Here is a 26,365-nt window from a genome sequence, read left to right on the forward strand (position 1 = left end):
AAAGAAATGAGATCTAATTGACAGAAGACCACAAGGGCCTGCAGATAACTGAAACTGTTGGCCTGATACATTAACATCCGACGCTGGGCCTCTGGGCTGGCGATCGTTTCGAACGCTGTATCAAAATTGTCACATAAACAGAGAGTCTTTGAACAAGGCAATGAGTAAACACATTCTCAAGTCCTCTCATTAATCCACACATGCATCATTCGGCGACAGGAAGTGTAACCAGCTTGTTGTGACAACATTCAGGGGAGCCTACTCCAATTTACCGAGTATTACTCCGGGAGATGCCGATAGTTTCCGACAATAAACTGGTTGAAATACTGTTAAGCGCAGCCGATTTGCGCTGAGAACAAACCAAGTCGACGTGTGCAGTGGAGCATGACGAGGCACACGTTAATTAGTACAAATAGTAAGGAAAGCAAGCGAGTGACCAATCCCTGTTATAGAGTATCCCTGATACAATGAATGGTTATTTATTACTGTTTTGCCTGAAATATACAAATGACATTATTTTGAACATGCTAAAGTAAAACAGCTAAATGATAAAACATAATCACTATATACACAACTGTACCACATTTCTATTTGACAGGATTTAGTATCAACACAGTACTGTGGGGATGTGCATTGTTCAATGGCAATGATATACATAGATTCTTAAAATCTGTTCATGATTGCATCATAAAATCTGAGTAATTTTATGTTTCATGAATACTTTGATATTAACTGCAAAACAATGAATTGATATTCTTGATTGTTGATGATTGTTTAATTGTGTCAACTGTTTAAGTTTTTACTTGTTCATGTATTTGCATTTTGGAGTGGCCTTCAAATAAGCTCCCTGGAGCTTGTTGACCAGTCCATTCAGGGTGCACATTTTCATGAATAAAAAATATGGTAAATCATGAAATTAATCAGTCATAAATTTAATGCGAGTATGAGGGTCTAGTCTAAAATGCATCAGGAAATTAATGCGAACTCTGGAATCTGTGTTCATAAAAAGTGACACCCTGAATCTTTGATATTTGATTTCTTTTCACACTTGTTATCTAATTTTGTTAAGCAATGAATGTAAACAAGCTGACGATGTTTTGATTTTGCTGCCATATTTGATCACGTGATTGCTTGCTGATACTTAGTCTTATGACAATATCTATAAATGTAATCCAGCTTGATGAGCAAACATTGCAAAATGGTCCTCCATAGTTGGAAAATGTTCGGTCTAGCTGACGTGCTTGAGTGGTGTTAAGCAATAACCAGTGATTGTAACCAGTGATAATTACATGTGATGTGAGATATCTTTAATTAGGAAAAGACCTGCATAGGGGTAATGTGTAGTGTCAACACTTCCGCTTTTGTTACATACTAGTAATTTAAATTCAGTGGATATCAATTAGTGTCATGGAAATTAGTGCTCATTTGTCAGTATATTTTATGAGGAATGTCCAATTTGTTTCTTGTATTTAGGATTGTTATGATGAATGCTAACCTGAAGACAATAAAGATGGCCAGATATTTTCATTTGTTTAGGTGACTCGTAAAGATCCCTTGTTAGAATAGGTCTTCAGCAACCCATGCTTGTCATAAAAGGCGACTATGCTTGTCAGGATTGGGTGGTCAGGCTCGCTGACTTGGTTCACATGTCTTTGGTTCCCAAAGTGTGCAGATCGCTGCTCATGTTGTTGATCACTGGATTGTCTGGTCCAGACTCGATTATTTACAGACCGTCGCCATATATCTGGAATACTGCTGAGTGTGGTGTAAAAATCAACTCATTCACAGTCACTCACTCACATTCATTTATCATTTATTTAGCTCTTAATAGTAGACATGGTTAGACTGAAATGTGTCATTAAAGTACAGACACATTTTTTGCATTAAGTTCATGATTTACAGTATGTCCAAATCATGAAAGAACAATAAAACCACAATAACCAAAGCAGACAGCAAATAGCCCTTTCAGCTCACTAACAGAAATTCCCCACCCATCAATCAACGAAATGTTTGGAATTCATGGAAATTTGCCACACAACTGTGATCAACAGACCAAGGATATTGGCCTAAGAAGAATTAATCAAACTATCAACACCCTCAAAGACCCTTTTGCTGTTGGAACAGAAGAATGTTATTCCATCCGTGTCCTAAGAACGGACTTACAGTGAATGCCAGTATACTGTACAAGTTAGTTCCATTTGTCCTGTGATCAGGCAGCTGAATGCACTTATTTGTAGCTTACGACAAATGCACAGATAGCGTATAGATAGCATACTTGTGGAACATCCAGGGTACACTGAAGATTTGGTATAAATAGATGATGACTTCTGTAGATTCAAGGGTGAACATATGTCCAGAAGACAGCAGATTCATATTTGGATAATGGAATATTGCTAAAAGTGACGCAAAACTATACTCACTCACTCACACATAGTTTTCTACAGTTGGATCCTTGTCAATTTTCACTTATCAGAGGAGTAGCCAAAGTTTACAGATTAGACCCCCAGTTGTCTAACTTCAATTTCGGGGGAAATCGTGATGGCTGAGTGGGTTAGGCAGCTGGCATTGTGTGCTGGTGATTAGTAGCCTGACTTTTAGGGTTTGTGGTCAAATCCTGGATGGGATGAGATCCTGGATGGGATGGGATGTGATGTTATCCTGGCCAACAAAAGTACTTGCAATATTAATGATCAAGCTTATTTCGTGTCCAGTTAATGGTATATGTGCAGGAGAAAACATGCCTCCGAGAGTTTGATAGACAATGTAAAACCAGAGGGGGAGAGAAATCTCAAGAGGCAAAACCCTGAGGGATTCCTCACCGTGATGGTTTTACATTGTCTACCAAAACTGAGAGGTGTTTTCTCGAACATATATACTGTCAATGATGGATAATTACAATGTAGATGATCATTAAATGAAGCTACATAACAATAACTGAGGCACAAGTAGAATCAATTTGATGACAGTAACTATAAATAGATAATTCAATCCCACTCCTTCCTTCGGCCTGGTGGCCATCATTCTCTTCCCACAGTGGTTACTTGTCATATCTCCCTACATAACCTCTGTTCCATGTGGTGAGGGTCTTTCTACAAATCTGTAAGTTGTAATGCAGTTATTCTGGGAAAACAAGAGATGACCTAATACATAGTGAGAAGCACATTTCAGGTTTATGTGTGGCCTTAAGACATGTTAATGATGTGTGTTTACCTCTAATACCTAGAAAATACCATTCATGTTTATTAGCTGTCTTTAGTTGAAATCATTTTTGCAGTTGTTTCTGTGTATTCTGAAGGTGTAAGTGAATTGTATCCTTCTATTTTAGGTCTTGATGTGTGTTGGAGACTTCTTTGGTTCAAATAATGCTGCATGGGATGATTACACATCAGGAAGACTGAAAGGTACAAAACTTGACGCAAAATGTGTGTTTATCCTTTAGTTTTCAGCTCAGCTTGACCTCATTAATATGAGTTCATATTATAAATCTGTGCCCTTCTGTCTGTTGGAACAGTAACTGAAAATCACTTCTCTAGATCCAAGAAACATATTGTGATAAAAATATATGCATCGGTTGTAGTATAAGTTGTAAATTCAACAGTGTTATGGGTAATGAAACATATTTTACCTGTATAATGTACAGTTTAGATTGTGATGTGTGTACCTGGTGTCATTAGATTTAGCTTGAGGTGAGGAGCCTTTCACTTATTTAACTTAAGGGGCTCTGATAAAGTAAGCTTTTGTCAGTTGATTGAATGTTGTGAGCCAGCTTATAGGGAGAAGCTCAGTTGTGTGCTAGATTGAGTTGTGTGCTGACTGGGAAGTTGTTTGAGGACTGGACATTATTGCCAGTTCATATTATACCCATGATGTGAATTAATAAATCATCTCCTGAATTAGATTCTTGTCTGATCCTTTTCCTTGTGGGAGTGAATTTATTATAAACGTCTTTATCACTTGTAACAACAGGCAATTAACATGAGCCAGTCACATACATATTTGCATATAAGACTGGTAAAATGAAGTAAAATAATGGGTCGTGTACCATGTGTTGACCATCAAAATATTCCATTTTGAACTGCCAGTTAACCAACAGTGAGTTGACCTCTCAGTTCAGTAATCCAGGTATGTATAATCATTCCTAAAACAAAGGGAATGTCACACAGATCTTCTTCGGCATTAATTTCAGTTATTCCTCAAACCATATAACTTTGATCAAGACATATGCTCCATCAGACATTTAAATGCCAATACGAGGCAGCTTGATTCCTTGTTCAAATCAATTACGATCAAATCAAACTATACAATGTGAGTAATATCTGATTCATGTATTTTCACGTCTACTATTCTGTTGTTACTGTTAAGATGTGGAAGAATTGCTAATAAAGCAATATATTTTCATCACAAAACTGAGAAAAAGAGATACTCTTTTGTTTACAAGTCCACAAGGCAGATCACATGACCTTTGATACCCCTGCTAAATTATTAATCTGTAGAAAACTGATAGGGCCATTTCTTATTTCCTTTGTTTTACTAACATTGAAATGAACGTTGGTTTGAAAATTTGAAAAATATGTTTTCTTATTTTGTAAGGTTGAAACTGATGGATAGACAATCAGTAGCGGGCAGTCTAGGCAATATTTATCTGGTTGGCATTTCAGAAGTTGGGAAGTACAATGTTGACAGACCAAATTGACAACAATTTCTTTTATTTCATGAGTGTTTTGTTTTGATGCAGTATGTCGTACTGTTGTCAAGCAGGAATGTAAGGTGAAACAGACTGGGACAGAGTGGCAGTATGGACATTTTTCACAAAGGCTTCAAAGTCAGCATAGATGACATAGGGCACGATCTGATGTTTGTGGTTGACAAATTTCAAGACGTTTTCAGACGGCATGTCCATTTGGATGGCAGGACAGTCCATGCCTTGGCAATCCTTTGGTTGCGATTCCAGCAGGTCGAAGCCGTGCAGGCACCTTTCACAAAATTGTTTTGTCCAGCATATTTTGATTACTACAGCCTGCTGAAATGTTTGATCCACTCAGAGGGATGCTTGTCACATCAGTGAATCATGAATAAATTGATTGTTTTGTGTCCTTTATCGTTTGCAGGGGAGCTGATCCTCTTGTTCCCTTTGTGCCTTAACATGTTGACAGCTATGTGATCATTCTGTTTTTTCGATTTTGGTGATCTGGAACATGGGCGTGGTTCGATTTTGGGGTTTGAGGTCTTTGACTTCACTGTTTTTGTTGACACCTATCCTCCATCCTCTTAGATACTGGTCAGCACGATTTCCAGTTCCCTTGGTTTGTGTTTCTCCAACAGTTCGAGTAGTTTTCCTTTCCTTATATGCGAATAACCTCTGACCCTGTGCTCCTTTGTTAGGAGCTTGAGTTGTTTCACCGTGGGAGGTGGTTCGCGAGGAGGAATGTTGAGCAACTTCAAAAGCTGGGCTTTCCTCAAATGGGAATAACCTTTCACTCCTTGTTCTTTAGCTAACTTAAATGGTTGGCATTGCTGCAAAGTTCAGATGTGAAGTCAAATCTCAAATAGGGTTTTGAGTTTGGCTATATTCAGAAGAGAAGTCATGTCTCTGATAGGTTTTTGAGTTTTTCACATGTTAAGTCAAATCTCAAGTAGACTGTTGCTGTGCAAAGTATGTCTCGGTATCAAGTGTTAGCAACCCCAGCAATTCGTTGGATAGTCAGACCGATTTGTTCAGATTTTGATCTTAAGCAGTTAGTTGCGTTTGATGTCTTTTCGTCAAGTAATTGAGATGGCCTCGGGTCATGTCTTCTCCACGGGCCTTACAGCTGCGATAATGGTATTTCACACCTTTGCCACACATTTTGCATGTGTAGTTGACAGAACCTTTTGGATGGACATCACATACATGGGTCAGTATTTGGTGGTGCACTTCTTGCCGCAGGTCTCAGTTGTGCCGGGAAGCACTAACTTGCAGTTGAAAGATGCTTGTTGTCCCATGATTTTGTATACACGCACATAGATATGTTCTAGTCTAATTGTTTGACAACGAAACCCAGCGCCATGAAGATCAGCTCCTGATCTTGCTGCACCATGTGTTGTGCTGAGATAGGGTGGATGTGTCACCTTGAGGTTCAAGCAGTTTGACAGTCAGCTGGTAGTATTCTCGCACGGCGTCGTCGATGTACTTAAATGTTTTCATGGTGTGTTTTTCACACGTGAGTCTGATGTTGATAAAATTGATCTTTTTCCATGAGCTTTTTTCATGTAATTGGCTTGTGTGGCCTGCAGTTTTTCCATGACCTTGTCGTGACGTTACTGTTCATCTTCCACTCCAGCCGCCTTCGACGTTCGCAATTGAGAAAAAGGTAATTGCTGCCCGAAAAGGCGAGAGTGTTGCTTAATGCCCCAGGCTGATCATCATCGCGATCATGGCCTTGATGTTATGCATTTCACGTTGTTTTTCACTTCACTTCATCAGGTTGAAATTGAGCTTAGGTGCCAGTTGTTTGGTGATTATTTTGAAACCTTATTTTCAAGGTCACAGAGACTCTTTGACCAGTCTTCAAACTCTTGTTAACGCGATACCTCATGAACTGTTGTACTGAATGTCTTTAAATTTGGTGACAGCCTGCACTGGGGGATTACACAGACACCAGTTGATCTTGGTGACCTTGACTTTATTTTCAATGTGACCACAACATTTTGTTCACTCTTCGAATCTATGTTAACACAATATTCCATCTCGCTTGGTGTTGCTTTCTATATTATCTTCCATTTGTGGGAGGAAATGTCGTCGTACTCCATCTTGTAATGTAACAAACGGTTTTTGAGACAAATAAAATAAACTCGCGAAACACATTGAGATGAAAGTCAAGTTGCACACGTCATTGAGTTCAAACATTTTTGCTTGAGGTTTGCTATAATTTTGCTGGGATTTTTCCTTAAGCTAGCAGACTTTGTACACTCAGGGGCTGTTTTTTCACGCAGTTTGCATCAAATCACATTGTTTTCTTGCAAGCATTCCTTGAACAAGTCCCTGTTCTTGCATCTGCTCCATCAAGTCTTTTGTCACTGAGTTGAATTTCTGCGTCATCACCCGAATGCTGTCCTTCATGTGTCGCATTTGGGTGCTGATGCAGAAATTCAACCCAAATGCTATCCTTCATGTGTCAGACACATGAAGTCACGGGGTAGAATAGGCCTTCAGCAACCCATGCTTGCCATTAAAGGCAACTATGCTTGTCATAAGAGGCAACTAACAGGACTGGGTGGTCAGACTCGCTGACTTGGTTGACACATGTCATTGTTTCCCAACTGCATAGATCGATGCTCATGCTGTTGATCACTGGATTGTCTGGTCCATTTTACTGGATTATTTACAGACCGCCGCCACATAGCTGGAATGTTCCTGAGTGTGGCGTAAAACTGAACTCACTCACCCTTCATAGGTTGGCACGAGAGGGCCAAGTACAATAGCGCGCTTCTCTATTTCCCCATTTCCCTTTTGGTACTGGAGTCGTCCAAGAGGAACAGCATCGATTCTCCTTTCAGTTTGCTGTGGTAAACCAGTAAGCCAGTCCAAACAGAAACTACGTCAAGCAACTGTATTGAGACTGCTCCAACAGGAAGGGCATGCTTCAGTTGAGATCAGATCCTAAGATCAATCTCATAATCACTGTACGAGAAAGCCGCTTGCTCTGTCGATGCTGGTGGGAAAACATGGCATTTGATTCCTTCATGACAAATTGAACCTCCCAGATTAAGAATTACAACTTCCACCCAAGGCTGTCTGACATCTGGAAAACGTCAAGATGAGGTTGGGACCTGGCAAATGCCAATCCATTTTCAGATTGATGTCAAACTCGTGGCAGATGCATTTGTAAGCGACCCAATCATATGGACTGTTTGTCTCATTCCACACCCCTTCCCTTGTCCTGCGCACCGATTTCTTTCAGGATACGTCTCATCTGGTAGTACACATGGAAATAAAACATGGACCGACTTGGCAGATCGTGATGAATGTCGTTCAAAGTCATGCCATAAGCAGTCATCCCTCACCACATAGCAAACTTGAACTGATTCTGCTGAACCAAGCATGCACAGTTTCGACATTTGTTGACAGAAAACCTGTACTTTAGATAGACGTTGATAAATAGTGCTCAAACATGGGAACCCTCCTCGACATCCACAATGATGTTCACTCAGGCGAGATTGACGTCGTCGCTTTTAGAGTACACTCCCGTTGCATACATATTGAACATATACAAGAGTATCACATGTATATGTAACATGTACATCATGCTCCTGGGAATCGTGAGCTTCGAACCCCTGCTGCTGTGTGCGATCAATAACAGGTTGGGTCAGCTCAAAGTTGTTCTCTGCAACATCACTTCCCGCAATGGTCAAATGTCAGTGCAGAGAGAAACAACAACATGCTGTTAATTGACAATGTATGTCACGTGTTGACCAACGGATATTACTATGTGTGCACCATCTAACTAGGCAGACCCTTGCCGAAAACGCTCAGGTTTTCCAAGAATGATGTTGCAACTCAACGAACCATCACAGGATTGAATTTGCCGAGCCTTGTCCCTTACCACAAGCTGTACTTCAATCTTGGTCAGCTGAGCATGACGGGCAACGTTCAAGGTGAATGGCTTTCCACCCTGCTGAGAGCTGTGCCAGTGAAAATGGAAAAATTCAACAATGGTCACACCAAATTGTTTTCATCGCAGCAGTATAAGAAGTTAATTGTGAGGCAACATCTCGGAATTAAAAATACTGGTTTTTAGACATAAAATGTCCATATAGGATACATCAGCGTCAGGCTGTGCGTCAAGCAGTGACTGAAGCTTTAGGTCAGGGAACCATGCAAATGAGATAATGGGCCAACATAGCTATCTCCGATTACAAGATGCCATTTAGAAAGTGGTCAAATGCAACATATGTCATATTTGGGATTTCACTTTCTTAGTAAAGTACAAATTCTAGTACTTTTTTGGTTGAGTCTCGTATCTCCTATCTCCGATCTCATGGACACCCGTGGATTCAACGATGAGACCAAAGGAGCGATCAGCAGCAAGCAGTATGACATCGTATGCAACGAGGATGAATGGATGATGTCTCTGGCTTTCAACGGCAAGCTGTTCAGCCTGGATGACATCGATATCAAGCTCGACTGTGTCCGAAATATGACGACAGATGGGCTTTTTTGCCATCTTGAATCAACTGAATGATCAACATCATGCTTGGCTCTCCTCTCATTTCACATAGTATAAGCATCACTACCTGACAAAAATCATGAACAAAGCAACTCTACTCATGGTTTATGTGCTGATGCAAAAACATCCCACGTGGTATCGAACAAACTGGGGATGCAAAATGCAGAGTTGCAGGTTGTGGCAGAATTTGGAGGCGTGGATGTCAACCTGGCAGACCTTCCTGCGAATTCCATGCTGGTCATCCAAGTCTTCCGCAGCAAACCACCAGACTGTATCGTCGAGATTGTGAAAGGAATGAGACTCTGGTGGTCCGAGCAACAACAAGGCATGTTTACTCTGTTTATGTGTGGGTCAACGTGACACTCCTACTCCAGTCTGCAAGGAGTCACAGTGAACATGGATGGAACGATATCGATAGCTACGATTTTCCTATCAAACTACATACATTTCATGAGCTTGAAGTGCATGCCAGAGTCATGGGAAAACCAGTTGAAAACTATTTCGTAACACATTCGCGAGATGAACCATCACAACGTCATGCTAGCCGATCTTGGGAACATGGAAGTATCGAGGTACCTGGGGAAGAAAACCCCTTGTACAGACTGCACTTCCATGGGTTTCATTCGCAACAGTTGAGTGAAATCAATTGACAAATTTAACTAGAATGTGTCACGCAGATCCGTCAAATACATGGATAGTGCAAACACTGCCCTGATAGTGACCAGCATAGGAATAGGCACGTCGGGTGTTAGGTTGTTGTCCACCATCGTCTCTGTGCCCATGGTGGTGGACATCGAAATCATGACTGGAGCGACGTGGTTGATTGGATTTGGGCTCAAGTATGTGTCTTGCACATACGCAAAGCGATGAAACACAAAGAAGAGTTCTGGCCGAATCGAGGCTCAACACGATGGAAGATCATATTTCATGGACAGTAAAACCTTGGAAGAGGAGTTTCGTTTGGTGCACTCGGAACTCGCAAAATACCACAGAATGAAGGAAAAGATTCAAACCATGTCTCGTGAATGCCTTCTCTTCGGCAAAGAAGAGAAAAATGGCTCCTAAAACAAGGGAGGGAACAGGCCCGAGAAGCATTCCTCGTGACAACCAATCAAATTATTATCAAAGAAGATGTTTGTTATAAATTGTTTCGTGGATATGAACATAGCGTAGTTAACCTGGCCAGGACGACCATGAAAGGTGCTTTTCATTCAGCTTCAGACAGACGTCGTCTGGTTAGTCAGCTCTATGTACATGATTAGCCAAGAGATGTAAGCCAAATGTTTTGCTTTGCTTAAATGCAGCTCTTATTCCTGCACCTCAGGGGAGTACACCCTGAATGCATACGTAAATGTTCTCAGACAGTTAGGCTGAACTGGACTGGCTCATGGTGTTATAACACACCTAAATTCTTATTATAACAAATCTCAAGCATATGCAAAACTCAAAAACAAATTACACGGATGTTCTGTCAATACATGTTCATTCTTTGATACATGAAGTCAGGCACAACACACCAATTGGCCACAGATGTATTTGCCACTGGTGACAGGATTGTTTCACATGCTGTCCGACAATAATAATACAAATTTTCTTCCCTGCCAAGTTGTTAACAGGAAATAATATACACAGATACGTCATGTGATGACGGGTTCATGCTGATTTTACACATAGCCATAACAACCCTCCATAACAAAACGCATTTCTCATACAAGCAGATGTCCAAACAATGTCAAATCTCAAGTTCCAACTCACACGTATGTTACAAATGACCAAAGCGGCCCTCACAAGACAGTACACTGTAAACTCGTTCAACAGAAACCATTGCAAGTCACTCACACTCTCAAATGTAACAAGTTTATTATGATATGGTCCTGATGTCCCTAAGCCAATAATGTCTTATAAATTTCACATGTACAAAACTTCTGTCAAGTTAGATACAAACATTTACAAGTGCAGTCATGAATCTACGAGAAAATAATATGTTCAACTTCACAACACGTCAACAGACAAAACCTGTATCATGACTTGTGAGCTCGAATGCACGAATGACAAACCCGCTGCATAAGGAAAACCTAACCTGATGCAAAATATTCTATACATTCAAAGAATGTGCTAGCCAAAACCTATTGCAGTGACTAACACAACAAAATAGAGCATTTTTATCACCCCGGCATGTAATGCGTCTGTCCATCCATAATCATTTTGTTTTAGGAGCATAACTCAGAAACAGTTCAATTTTTTTAGACCAAACTTGGTAGATATATAATGGAGGGATGGGCTTCGATGCCGGAGCACAACTTGAAAACCATTTCATATCTATCAGCAGATCTTGGCAGATATATGAGACAGATCTTGAAATGGTGACTTTTGCTGATTAGAGATATAATATTATGGCATCTATATTTTGTCGTGAATTCCATGGAAACAATTCAGACTTAGTCTAAAAAAAGATCAAGTAACTGTCAGATGATTTGTCCTTTCAAACATGTGGGGGCCAGGGGGATATGCCATCTTCTGATGACTCATGTTACCTGGGGCTGTGTACGCCAAATTGTCCAGTTGATGATTTTTCTTCCCACTGACGATTTATTCAATACTCGTGGCTTAAATAAAGGTTTCAATACAAATTCTCGGGTTGCACAAATTTTTCCCATAGACCTCTCTGACACATTCGAACTCGGCATGTTTCACGAGCGAGCCTCATAACCAGAACTAACTAATCTATTTGGTCGAACATGCACAAAGATTTTCTGGGAATGTTTATCACCGGAACAGTTGGGTTCAGGCTAATGTTCAGGCAAAACTTCATTACAGAGACACACTCACAGTGCTCGCTCATAGCAACTCTGAGACCGTTGCGAGCCAACGACTCCCAACACATGTGTTTCATTCACCCTTCAGATAGCTATCACTTCTCCAATCAGCCTGCCATACATCATCATAACCAAGCCCATGCACTGATACTGGTCCACGGTGCTTGTTCAGCGCATACTAAGACGATAGCGAGGCAACTACAACAAAGACCTGCGTATCATCCACCTTTCAGACAGCTCTCACATCACTACAAGTATGTCCCCAACAAGACAGTGAGACAGCAACCAGCTGAACACCGAAAGCTGCATTTTGTTCAGCAGAAAATACCCATCGCTTCACTAATATATGACAAGTATGACAATACCTTGGATTGTTAACCTTTTGCCAGACCGTCCCCATGCTCTTGATGTCTTCATTCAATTAATTACGACAAAACATAGTGAATATTTTGCCTTTTCCCGGACTGACCCTGTGCTTCTTTCCAAATCGAAAATTATTCCGCCAATTTTACTCAATTTTTGCATGCACACCCACAGTAGGATAGACATCCTTGTATCCTGTATCAGTACATACACAACAACCCCTGCCATACTCCCGACAGAGTATCTGTTTGACCAATCTACAAGAAGAAATTGAACAAACGTAGAAAGACTTTGTAAAAAAACTAAACCACTAGCCATACTCAACATATAGAGCTGTAACTCTATCACCTTCTTACAAGAGACTTAAACCGACTTAAACCATCCCACCAAATCGGCAAACTCTTAGAAACCCAGCAGGCACTCATACTACCTTCTCCATGCTAACAGAAGAAAAACATCAATTGTCACCAAGCACAACCTTAAATGTGTCTTGAATATGTGACTTCTTTTATGGATAACAACTTTTGTTTATTCTGTGTCATTTACACTACTCCATCCAGTATCTTCACACCAAGAGTAAATTTCCTTTAAATATACACCTAACTCTCCTCCCAGTGCCAAATAAATAACCAAACATCACCAAAACACAACTATGCCTTACACACATGAACACTGACTCACATACATGAACACTACCTGACGCACATGAACACTGCTTGACACACATGAACACTGCCTGCCTGACACAAACTATCACCCCCTAACATACATAAACACTGCCTGAGACTAGTGAACACTTACTGACATACAAGAACACTGCCTTACATGAACACTGCCTGACATGCATGAATACTACTTTACATGACCACTCCCTGACATGCATGAACACTGCCTGACACACATGAACACTGCCTTACATACATGAACACTGACTTACATACATGAACACTTCCTGACATACATGAACACTGCCTGACATGCCTGAATACTACCTTACATGACCACTCCCTGACATGCATGAACACTGCCTGACACAAATGAACACTTCCTGATATACATGAATATTACCTTACATGAACACTGCCTTACATACATGAACACTGCCTTACGTACATGAACACTTCCTTACACAAGTGAACACTTCCTGGCATACAAGAACACTACCTTACATGAACTCTCCCTGACATCCATAAACACTGCCTTACATACATGAACACTGCCTTACATACAAGAACACTGCCTTACATACATGAACACTTCCTGACATACAAGAACACTGCCTAACATGAACACTGCCTGACATGCCTGAATACTACCTTACATGAACTCTCCCTGACATACATGAACACTGCCTGACATACATGAACACTGCCTTACGTGAACACTGCCTGACATACATGAACACTGCCTTACATACATGAACACTGCCTGACATACATGAACACTGCCTTACATGAACACTGCCTGACATACATGAACACTGCCTTACATACATGAACACTGCCTGACATACATGAACACTGCCTGACATACATGAACACTGCCTTACACGAACACTGCCTTACATACATGAACACTGCCTTACATACAAGAACACTGCCTTACATGAACACTGCCTAACATACATGAATACTACCTTACATGAACTCTCCCTGACATACATGAACACTGCCTTACATACAAGAACACTGCCTTACACACATGAACACTGCCTTACATACAAGAACACTGTCTTACACACATGAACACTGCCTTACATACATGAACACTTCCTGACATACAAGAACACTACCTTACATGAACTCTCCCTGACATACATAAACACTGCCTTACATACAAGAGCACTGCCTTACATACATGAACACTTCCTGACATGCCTGAATACTACCGTACATGAACTCTCCCTGACATACATGAACACTGCCTTACGTGAACACTGCCTGACATACATGAACACTGCCTTACATACATGATCACTGCCTGACATACATGAACACTGCCTTACACGAACACTGCCTTACATACATGAACACTGCCTTACATACAAGAACACTGCCTTACATGAACACTGCCTAACATACATGAATACTACCTTACATGAACTCTCCCTGACATACATGAACACTGCCTTACATACAAGAACACTGCCTTACACACATGAACACTGCCTTACATACATGAACACTTCCTGACGTACAAGAACACTACCTTACATGAACTCTCCCTGACATACATAAACACTGCCTTACATACATGAACACTGCCTTACATACAAGAGCACTGCCTTACATACATGAACACTTCCTGACATACAAGAACACTGCCTTACATGAACACTGCCTGACATGCCTGAATACTACCTTACATGAACTCTCCCTGACATACATGAACACTGCCTGACATACATGAACACTGCCTTACATGAACTCTCCCTGACATACATGAACACTGCCTTACATACATGAACACTGCCTTACACACATGAACACTGCCTTACATACAAGAACACTGCCTTACACACATGAACACTGCCGTAAGTCATATGACAACTCATGACTTGAAATGAACTGAAGTTGATAGGAAGTAGTTATGTAGGCATGTATACACTTTGTTCAATAAGAGTCGATAAGAGTTTGATATTTATCATAGCTATCCAATCACAGATAAACGAAATGTTTTACAATGGAAATAGCCAGATTGTGAAAACAACTATAGTAGTGACAAGTGAAATTATTTCATACATAAAATGTTTCTATGGTTTAACACCATTTAACACCATATTCATGGGGCGAAGAAAAAGTATCGAGTAATCCAAATTTTGATGCATTCGACAAAGCGAAAAGAGCTTGAATAATGTAAAAATCATGAAGGATTTTGCCGGGAAAGAGATATTGTATCAATACAACCTAATTATTGAGTTATCAGGGTTCGACACAACAGTGTATATGTGTATCAATACACCACAGTACTTCCTTTAAAATTATGGTGTAGATAAAAAACATTTCTGATTACTGCATCAAAAAATATTTGAGCTTTACAGTGGAAGTTGTCTAAATGGGCAGTGATTGGGACAGAAGAAATAATCCAGTTTAGACACTGTTATCTACAACTAGAACTGAACTGGTATTGTCACTCTCATACTGTCAGATTTCAAAAAGTAGTGAGCCTCACCATGACAGTGATATACATGCAGCTGTTTTGTTCTGTCAACCTCAAGCAAACGCAAAAACTGCATTAAAGGAATCACAAACGTCAGGAAACAAAATATGCAAGAAACATTTTGTGTGTTTAAGGTAGGTAGTAGTCTGCTAAAATTGAACTTATATCATAATGCATAAGAAAGGAATTTGAAACTACAATCTCTTGTTAAAGTGGGTGTTGTAACAAAACAGCCCCAGTCTGACAGTCCCGTCCCTGATCATGACAGGAATACATTCAAACCCATTCTGAACATATTTTATATGATACTATCTGAGGACTTGCCATTATCCAAGAGATACCAAATGACATACCTTTTTCATTTTCTGCAAGTATTTTGCAATATTGTACCTAATACCTCATATCTCGTGAACCACATCACCCAAAAATATGAAACTTTGGATATGGCTTTTCTAATGATCCCTTCACAATGAAATGATAACTTTATAACTTTACAAACATTTGACATCAAGAATAAAGTTAGGCTGAGAATGTAGTTAGGCTGATTACTTTAGACATCCCCTCATATACATTGTTGTATGTGGTTCTCTTAGTTACTGCATTTTGAACTAAGAATTACTTGGATTACACAATGCCATTTAGAAAGTGGTCAAATGTAACATATGTCACATATGTAACATATGATTACACTTTCTTAGTATAGTACAAATTCTATTACTTGTTTTGGTTGAGTCCCACCTGGGATTTGAACCCACACCCTCAGAGTCAGGTGCCTAATCGGCAGCACACAAAGTCAGCTGCCTAGCCTGCTCGGCCCCCCACAACTTCCACAAGAATGGATGCCAGACAACTGGTAGTCTAGCTTGCGTACTTTGTGTACCCCTCTACAGTCCGTTTGATTCCATTTGAGACTGATGAATTGCTCACTAACACAAATTCTAATAATTGCAACAAAACCAAATTTTGCACAGCCACATGAAATTGACAGACCAACTCTGATGATGTGTCTCATAATTTGGGACACCCGAATAAAAAAGTTGTTTAACAAACGATCATCATTTTCTTGTCACCTTTCGCTATTTTGTACGAGGGGGGCCTCTTGCTGGTAGAACAGCCGGGTGGGCAAGGTGCGCGTGTGAAATTGACACGTGTGATTTGCTCGGCAAACCAGACATTCGTGATTGCAATGAGATTATCACATGACACTAATCAATTATTTGCAAAGTATTTAACTTTTTTAAATAAAATAGGGGTAGGCCTCAATATGATTTGGCTAAGTATCATTTATAAATTGCATGTGCTGTTGGGTTGACGGAAGGGAAGTTAAAAACTGTCTTGAAAAACTGTACCGATTCAACCTGCACGGACACAACTGAGGGGACCGTCTCAAAACCCATACGATGTGAGAAAGACGATTCTTTTCAACAACAGCTGGTTAGAAATGCCATTAAGTCTCTATATAAACAAAATACCTTTGTCCCTCTGCGTATTCTGAAAAAGCATATGGAGGCAAATCATTCTTTGGTCATTTCAAAATATCAGTTATGGAAGTAGCTTCACAAATTTGGTTTCCGTTACAAAAAAGTAGGCTCAGAAAATAGGCGTGCACTGTGCGAGAGGTCTGATATTGTTCGACAAAGAAATGTACAGAGGGTTACGAGCCTGTATATTTGGACGAAAAATGGGTCAATGCTTCCCATACCACAGGGACACAATGGTTCGCTAGCTCATCTTCAGAGTCTTGTGCCAGAAGATTACCACTTGGCAAGGGAGAGCGACTGATTGTGCTCCATGCTGGTTGCAAGAGTCGGTGATTCCTATCTGGCTACTCCCTACTCCTCAAGGCAAAATCTAAAGACAACCAAGACTATCATACCAAAGTGAACGGGATGGTTTTCTTAGAAAGGGTACAAAATCAATTGGTACCAGCACTGCCCCCCAAGAGTCTGATTGTCATGGATAACACTCCATATCATGGCATTCAAGTACCTAATACAAAAGCCCCAACATCTAACAGTAAGAAGAGGGACATGATAGAATGGTTGCAAAAGAAAGCAATATCGTATCCAGAAAAAGCAACCAAACCTGTTCTGTATGACATCATAAAGTCCAATAAAACCACCCCTGTCTTTAAGGTTGATGAGTACCTAACAGAACATGGTCATTCAGTTTTGCGATTGCCACCCTATCATTGCGATTTAAACCCAATAGAACTCATTTGGGTTATCATGAAATCGGATGTTGGCAGGCAAAATGTAACATTCAAACTTCAGGATGTACAGACGATTGTTCAACAGTCAATAGACACCATCATGCAGGAAACATGGCAAAAGTGCGTCGAGAAAGTTGAGAATGAAATAGAAAGACATTATTGGGAACAAAGTGGACTGGACCATGCCACCACCAAGCTGGTCACCAAATTTTGCACAGCCACATGAAATCGACAAGACAAAAGAAATGTGGCACTAAGCAGCTTCACACTGATCAATCTACAGTGGCTATTACATCTTCACTAAGGAACCTAGGTGTTCATATTGGCTGCAATTTTTCTATGGAAACTCAAGTTCCACAATTATGCAAATGCTGCTACTTCCATTTGAGAAACATTGGATCCATTCGCCATCTGTTCACACAAGATGCTACAGCATGTCTCATGAGAACTTTGGTCCTCTCTCGTCTAGGTTACTGTAACAGTTTATTGTTTGGAGTTTCAAATAAATTGATGAATAAGTTACAAAAGATTCAGAACATTGCTGTCCGTATTATTATACGGATATAGTCGACGCCTTGTCAGTCCGTCCATTCATCCGTCCACAATCATTTTGTTTCTGGAGCATAACTCAGAAACCGTTCAATATTTTTAGACCAAACTTGATAGATATAGTATATCAGCCTATGGTTGTGCCTTTACTATTTACAGATTTTTGGCATTTACTTTTTTTTTGTGTTTCCATAGAACATTTTGGTATTAGTCTTATGGTGGAGTGGGCTTTGTTTCCAGAGCAGAACTCAAAAACTGTTCAATATTGTTCCGCAAAACTTGCTAGATATATCAATCAGAACCTAAAGTGGTGCCTTTTGCTATGTACAGGTTTTTGTGATTTATTATTTTCTCGTTTTTTTTCTTGGAAACATTTCGGACTTACTCTCAAAAGTGAGAGGTGTGTTACGTTTCCGGAGCAGAACTCAAAAACTTCTTAATATCTGTCAGTGTTACCTGGTAGATATGTGTGGCAGACCCCAAAGTGGTGCCTTTTGCTATTTGCATGTTTTTGTGATTTATTATTTTCTTCGTTTCTATGGAAAGGTTTCGGACTTAGTCTCAAAATGGAGGGATGGGCTTCATTTCCAGAGCAGAACTCAAAAACCGTTCAATATTTTTTAGCAAAACATGGTAGATATATCAATCAGAACCTTAAAAGTGGTGCCTTTTGCTACTTACAGGTTTTTGTGATTTATTATTTTCTCGGTTTCCATGGAAACGTTTTGGACATAGTCTCAAAAGTGAGAGGTGTGTTTCGTTTCCGGAGCAGAACTCAAAAACTTCTTAATATCTGTCAGTGTTACTTTTGCTATTTACAGGTTTTTATGCATGTATTATTTTCTCAGTTCCATGAACACGTTGCTGACTTCGTTTCCGGATCACAACTTGAAAACCATTTCATATCTTTCAATAGATCTTGGCAGATATATGAGACATATCTTGAAATGGTGACTTTTTTTATTACAGAAATATGGCATTTATATTTTTCATGAATTCCATGGAAACAATTCAGACTTGGTCTAAAAACAAAATAAGTAACTGTCAGATGATTTGTCCTTTCAAATATGTGGGGGCCGGGGGATATGTCATCTTCTGATGACTCTTGTAACAAGAAGCAAGCCATCTTGTCACATATCACCCATTCTAAGATCTCTCCATTGGCGTCATATTCCTGAGTGCATCAAATTCAAAACACTGATTCTCACTTACCAGGCAGTTCACAACATGGGACCTCCCTACCGTCAAGACCTCACGACACTGTACACTCCATCCAGAACTCTACGCTCCCATGATCAGTTTCTCCAGTATGTACCTTCTTATAAACTGAAATCATTTCATGCGAAGTCAGTATGCAGCTGCTAGCCTTTGGAACACTCTGTCCCTTCATCTAAAACTAGTGCCAACTCTGCCACTCTTCAAAAAGAGACTCAAAACGTACCTGTTTCAAAATTATGTTTTATAAATCCATGGATTATCTTGTGCATATTAACTGTGACTTGTCAGCGCTTTGAGCTTTGCCTTTGTGTGGTGGAAGTCAGCACTATATAAATATTACTATTATTATTTTTCACAGATTAAGATAGAAATGCAGCAGAGAGGGTTTGGGTGATCCTGGCACAGTCAGACTGGTCAAGCTCATCATCAGCTCAGGGCCCTCCCCCTCTCTACACGCAGCCCAGACAGTGAATGGGACTTCTCCCAGGAAACACTGCCTAGTCGAACCCACCAAGAACTTTGCGGAGAATATGGAGGCTCCCCAACACTGCAGCCCTCTGCATTACCCAGATTGTCAGAAGGGCTGTGCTCCAGGTGGAGAACCCAGGCTCTCTCCTCATCTGCACCAAGAGATCAGGAGGTACCAAACCAAGGGCACCGAGAACAATGGGGAGTCTGACGACAGTGTACTTGGGATGCAAGCAAGACATTTCAAAGGCGAGGTCCGCATATTTATCATGCTTTTCCTGAATCTTGCCAATGACATTGCTGTCAAAAGGGACTGAAAATTCTATGATATAAATAATTTTATTAGTTTTATCAAAAAGAACAACATCGGGTTTGTTGGCTGGAATTCATCTCAGGCTGTATATTGGCCTATTCCAGAGAAGTTTAAAAGCATCATTTTCCATGACGTCCTGGACATGTTCAGGGTTGTACCATGGATGGACCTCGAAGTCAAAGCCACAGGCATGGCGGAGACGATAGTAAAAACAGCGAGCCATGCCATCATGTCTTTTAAGATATGCTGTTTGTGCCAAGGAAGGGCATCCACTGACAAGGTTTTGGACAGTCTCTGTAAATTTATTGCAAAGACGACATTTCATATTGATATTCTCTTTAAGAATCACATTCTGGCGATTGCGAGTGGGAAGTGACTGGTCCTGAGCAGCAAAAAGGAAGCCCTCAGTTTCACATTTGAGACCAGCCGACTTCATCCAGGCGAAGGAGTCGGTTGGATTGCTGTTCTGTTCCACACACTGCATGTACACTCGATGCAATGGTTTCTCAGACAGCTTCTCCACAAAGGACCGACTCTGGGCAGATTTGGTGAAGGACTTCACCTGGTTTACTCCCATCACTGTACCGTCCAGCAGTACATCGCCATCAACAAAATGAACTTCAAATTTCAGATTGTGTCCAACAACCTTGGCACGCTTAAAATAGCTGTGGAATTCCTTGCTTTCATCGTGAGTCTTGACGTGCATCACCAGAGGATCATCCGATAAACAAGTATGTGCAAAAGTACACAATAGAATTCTGTCATGAAGAGCTTCCACATTAATCAAACCCCGTCCTCCCGAACTGATAGGCATATATAAATGATTAAGAGAGGAACGAGGGTGGTGTGCTCTGTTATCTGACATGATCCTTCTGGTCAGGCGGTCAAGACCCTGGATGTCTTGTTTTGTCCAATCAACTACTCCAAAGGAGTAGGAGAGGACTGGCACAGCAAAAGTGTTGGTGGCTTTGACCTTGTTTCGATCATTTAGCTCGGAGCTCCAGATTTTCTTTAAACAAGATTTATACTCAGCCCGAAGTTTATCTTGAATCTGGGCATTCTGGAGCTTGTCTCGAACTTGCATTCCAAGGTAGGTGTAGGCCTGATTTTCCACAAGATGCTCAATAACTCCTCCCCCTTGTAACTTGACCGATCCATCATTAGTTACCTTGCCACATTTCAGATGAAGAGTATTACATTTGTCGAGTCCAAATGTCATGCCAATATCGCTAGAAAAGGACTCGACAAGGAGAACCTGTTCTTTCAAATTGGTCTCTCCTTTGGCAAGGAGCTCGATGTCATCCATGTAGAGAAGATGAGTAAGAGGTGTTGGGGATCTGTGCTGAGGAGGTCCGGGATGGTACCCTTCCTCCCTGTTGAGCAGAAAACTCAATGGATTTAGAGACAGACAAAAAAGCAAAGGACTGAAGAGTCCCCCTGAAATATTCCCCTTCTGATTGGAATAGATTCCGAAGTCTGCACCTGCCCTTGCAAGTACATCTCAAGTTGAGTCGACCAGCAACTCATTAAAGACTGGAGTAAATCAAGTAGTCGTTCAGAATCCATTCGTGAGGGACAGAGTCGTATGCCTTTTTGTAGTCTATCCAGGACATGGAGAGGTCGCGGTGGTATGTTTTAGCCTCTTCCAAAATCATTTTCTGTACAAGAAGTTGATCCTTGCACCCCCAACATCCCTTTATACTCTTCATCTGAAACGTGGCAAGGTAACTAATGATGGATCGGTCAAGTTACAAGGGGGAGGAGTTATTGAGCATCTTGTGGAAGATCAGGCCTACACCTATCTTGGAATGCAAGTTCGAGACAAGCTCCAGAATGCCCAAATTCAAGATAAACTTCGGGCTGAGTATAAATCTCGTTTAAAGAAAATCTGGAGCTCCAAGCTAAATGATCGAAACAAGGTCAAAGCCACCAATACTTTTGCTGTGCCAGTCCTCTCCTACTCCTTTGGAGTAGTTGATTGGACAAAACAAGACATCCAGGGTCTTGACCGCCTGACCAGAAGGATCATGTCAGATAACAGAGCACACCACCCTCGTTCCTCTCTTAATCGTTTATATATGCCTATCAGTTCGGGAGGACGGGGTTTGATTAATGTGGAAGCTCTTCATGACAGAATTCTATTGTGTACTTTTGCACATATTTGTTTATCGGATGATCCTCTGGTGATGCACGTCAAGACTCACGATGAAAGCAAGGAATTCCACAGCTATTTTAAGCGTGCCAAGGTTGTTGGACACAATCTGAAATTTGAAGTTCATTTTGTTGATGGCGATGTACTGCTGGACGGTACAGTGATGGGAGTAAACCAGGTGAAGTCCTTCACCAAATCTGCCCAGAGTCGGTCCTTTGTGGAGAAGCTGTCTGAGAAACCATTGCATCGAGTGTACATGCAGTGTGTGGAACAGAACAGCAATCCAACCGACACCTTTGCCTGGATGAAGTCGGCTGGTCTCAAATGTGAAACTGAGGGCTTCCTTTTTGCTGCTCAGGACCAGTCACTTCCCACTCGCAATCGCCAGAATGTGATTCTTAAAGAGAATATCAATATGAAATGTCGTCTTTGCAATAAATTTACAGAGACTGTCCAAAACCTTGTCAGTGGATGCCCTTCCTTGGCACAAACAGCATATCTTAAAAGACATGATGGCATGGCTCGCTGTTTTTATTATTGTCTCCGCCATGCCTGTGGCTTTGACTCCGAGGTCCATCCATGGTACGACCCTGAACATGTCCAGGGCGTCCTGGAAAATGCCAGATACAAACTTCTCTGGAATAGGCCAATATACAGCCTGAGATGAATTCCAGCCAACAAACCTGATCTTGTACTTTTTGATAAAGCCAATGAAATTATTTATATTATTGGACTGAAGAACGGTTCGTGGAATGCGTATTCGGACATCTTTAGTTAGTGGATGTTTTGTTCTTGGACAGTTAGTTGTGCTCGCAAACGCACTACTCTTCGTGGAAAGGACTTCTGCACGAGATTTCCATGCATGCATCTGATATAAGGACAGGTTGTGATTCTGTAAAACAGTATAAGGGTTAGGTTAGGAGTGTTATGACACTGATTATGTGACGTCTGTGTGTTAGATGTTGAACAGTTGACATGTTAGAAATTAGTTGGTCATAATCGGACCTCAGTGGGATATTGCCAGTGTGCGGTGTCTTACACTCGTTAGTTTATTGTAGACAGACAATTGTGGGGAAATAAAATTTGGGGTTGTATAAATGGAATTTTGTTTTGTTTTGAATGCCATCTGGGAATCGAACCGGCACCTTCAGAGTCAGGCACCTAATTTCGTGGAATGTCGGCAGTCAGAGGCCTAGCCCATTCATCCCCAACGACTTCCACAAAAATAAAAGTCAGACAACTTGTAATCTAGACTGTGTACTTTGTGTAAATTGGCATGGCTGCTATGGCTTTCTAAATGGCAGTGTGTAATCCACTTGCCGACCTGTATAAGCCTGGTGCCAGACCTTAAAAGTTTATGCCATTGATGGCATGTCAACATCTTGGGGGGAAAAGATGGCCTCTATCTTTTCACCAACAGCTCTTATTCCATTGTACTCTGTGTATGTTTAGTGTGTAAATTCCTTTTTTCCTTTACTCAGTGGTATGTGTGTCATTAACCTACATTGTGACCAGTGTTCTGTATTATATTGTGACTCAATCACTTTTTTCAGTTCCAATATCAACACTTATACTAGGCCCAAACCAGAAGGATCACTTGCAGTACTACAAGAGCAAAGATGGCCAGGAGATGTGTGAAAATGTAACCTATCTTGGTAAGTGCTTCTTTGAGAGGCATTAAGACGTTTGGGTACAACGTGAGATAAGATAGTTGAACAACTTCTTTATTACCTTTAAGAGCTACCATTTAGTTTAGATTAAAGAATAAGAAGTATGGATAGAAGCATGTGTACAAGCATGAGATAGAGTTAATATGGTTGAAGCCAAATAATAAAAGTGGTATGGTTCTGGTTACAGTTCTTTTGAAAAATAAGGTAGGAAGGTATGATTTAAAAAGAGAAATTACCTTATTTTTAGATGTGAAGTTCAAACTAGTAACACATTTAATTGTTTATTCAATCAACTTTGTTGCCATCATGGTGACTTTCTCTGTCCGCTGTTTCCACTGACTGAAAGGATTTTGGAAAAGATCACTACACATTGTTTCCATTAGTTTTTAAATAATGGGCCCTTCGGTTTATAAAATATACACAAAATACAGTTAGAAACAGTACTATTTCATTATACAGCATGTATACGTTATCGAAAATAACAGATATTATCAGATACATATGCCTTTTTCAATTTGAAAGCCAAATGTATCTGATATTACATATTTCTAGCTGCAAGACTGACAGGAATTTTGATGACAGTTCCATCATTCACAAGATTGTGACTACTGCAGACGAGTATTTAAGTCGCTTGCCTGTCCTACATTCATGGAAAACCGCTTAGATACTGAATTAAAATTTCAGCATTTTGCTGTCATGATAACGACTGTGTTTTATCAATCTGTCTTCAGGTTTACATTAGTAGTATGGGAAGGTAAATACTGAAGTTGCTATGTTAGAGGTTTATGTTTTTATGAAAGTTAAATGTAACTTTCAACTTTATTTTATAAACTACGTCTGAAGTTTACCAGTAAAGGTTTTAACATGGTGATAATCGCTTCTATGAAATATTTCCTGATGCGAAAACTGATAAACATCAATGCACACTCACTAGAGAAGTACCCTATAGTTGTTAGTGTATGTTTTCAGAGAGGTGGTATATCATCTCTGGTATGGTGCATCAAACATCAGTTTTATTACATTTTCAATTTCCACAGACATCTAAAGCATAGGTTATATGTTGTGTTTTTTTTAATTCAAAATATACATTAGATGTAGTGTGATAAGTTTCTGTAACTTCTTAACAACTGATAATAGATATAATAGAGAAATACAGGTAAAAGAAATAGAACTAACCCATCTCTATTGTTCTCTTTATCTGTAGACTGGTGGAAAAGAAAATTCTTCCTCGTGTTCTACTGCAATAGTAGTAACACGTAAAGCTATTAGATCAAGAAACCAGCATGCACAAATTAGGGCCAATAATTTGTAAATAATATCATGTGTGGTGACTGCAATTTCTAAGCAGTTACCATCTGAACAAGGCATAGGACACAAACAAGCAGATGAATCTTATGAGATGTTGAGACATCAGGCACAACTAATTTCATTTCACACCCTAGATACATATGTATGATTTAATTTTATGTCTTGATGTCAGCAAAGTCCAGTTCCTGTTTACCAGTTTTAATAATAGTGTTTGGCAGAATATCCTGGAAAATCAGCTTGTTGTGTCCTGCAAGTCTGTAGGAGGGAAATCTGTGTCTCCTCTCGAGAATGGCCCTGAGTAGGAATCTCATATGCTCTGTGAATAAGTTTTACATTGAATTAGAGACATTTTGTTACGTAAGTTCTGTATATTTGCTTTGGCAACCTTAAAACCAACTTTCTTTTGAAATCTGCACTCATACAGTTTGTACTTTTGTTGTTACAAATGCTGAGAGGGAAAATAGGTATGAGAATTAAAAGTCAGTGTCCTTGCAAACAAGACCTCTTTTGACTCATCAGAGAATAACATGCAGTAATGGGAACAGTGTTTCCTTTTATTGAGTGGTTTTTTAGTTATGCTCCGAATTACTTGGTGGGGGATATAGTCTACGCCTTGTCTGTCCGTTCATCCGTTCCTTTGTCCATAATCATTTTGTTTTCGGAGCATAACTCAAAAAACGTTCAATATTTTTAGACCAAAATTGATAGATACAGTAATTTGAACCTATGGTTGTGACTTATGCTATTTACAGATTTTTGGCATATTATTTTTTTTTGTTTTTCCATGGAACATTTTGGTCTCAGTCTAATGGTGGAGTGGGTTCGTTTTCCGGAGCATAACTCAAAGACCATTCCATACTTTTCAGCAAAATTTGGTAGATATATCAGTCAGAACCTAAAGTGGTGCCTTTTGCTATGTACAGGTTTTTGT

The 26,365-nt window shown here is 40.2% G+C and overlaps 1 protein-coding gene across 1 annotated transcript in view; it reads left to right on the plus strand.

The window, feature by feature from the left end:
• LOC137261524 (CWF19-like protein 1) overlaps nt 1-26,365 on the plus strand; it is a 261,199-nt gene that overhangs the window by 40,116 nt on the left and 194,718 nt on the right. The window contains exons 3-4 of the mRNA XM_067799283.1: nt 3,326-3,401; nt 24,010-24,111. Coding sequence (XP_067655384.1) covers nt 3,326-3,401; nt 24,010-24,111 — 178 coding nt within the window. The remainder of the gene's footprint in view (nt 1-3,325; nt 3,402-24,009; nt 24,112-26,365) is intronic.

This window comes from Haliotis asinina, chromosome 14 (genome assembly GCF_037392515.1).
Source record: "Haliotis asinina isolate JCU_RB_2024 chromosome 14, JCU_Hal_asi_v2, whole genome shotgun sequence".
NCBI classification, from domain to species: domain Eukaryota; kingdom Metazoa; phylum Mollusca; class Gastropoda; order Lepetellida; family Haliotidae; genus Haliotis; species Haliotis asinina.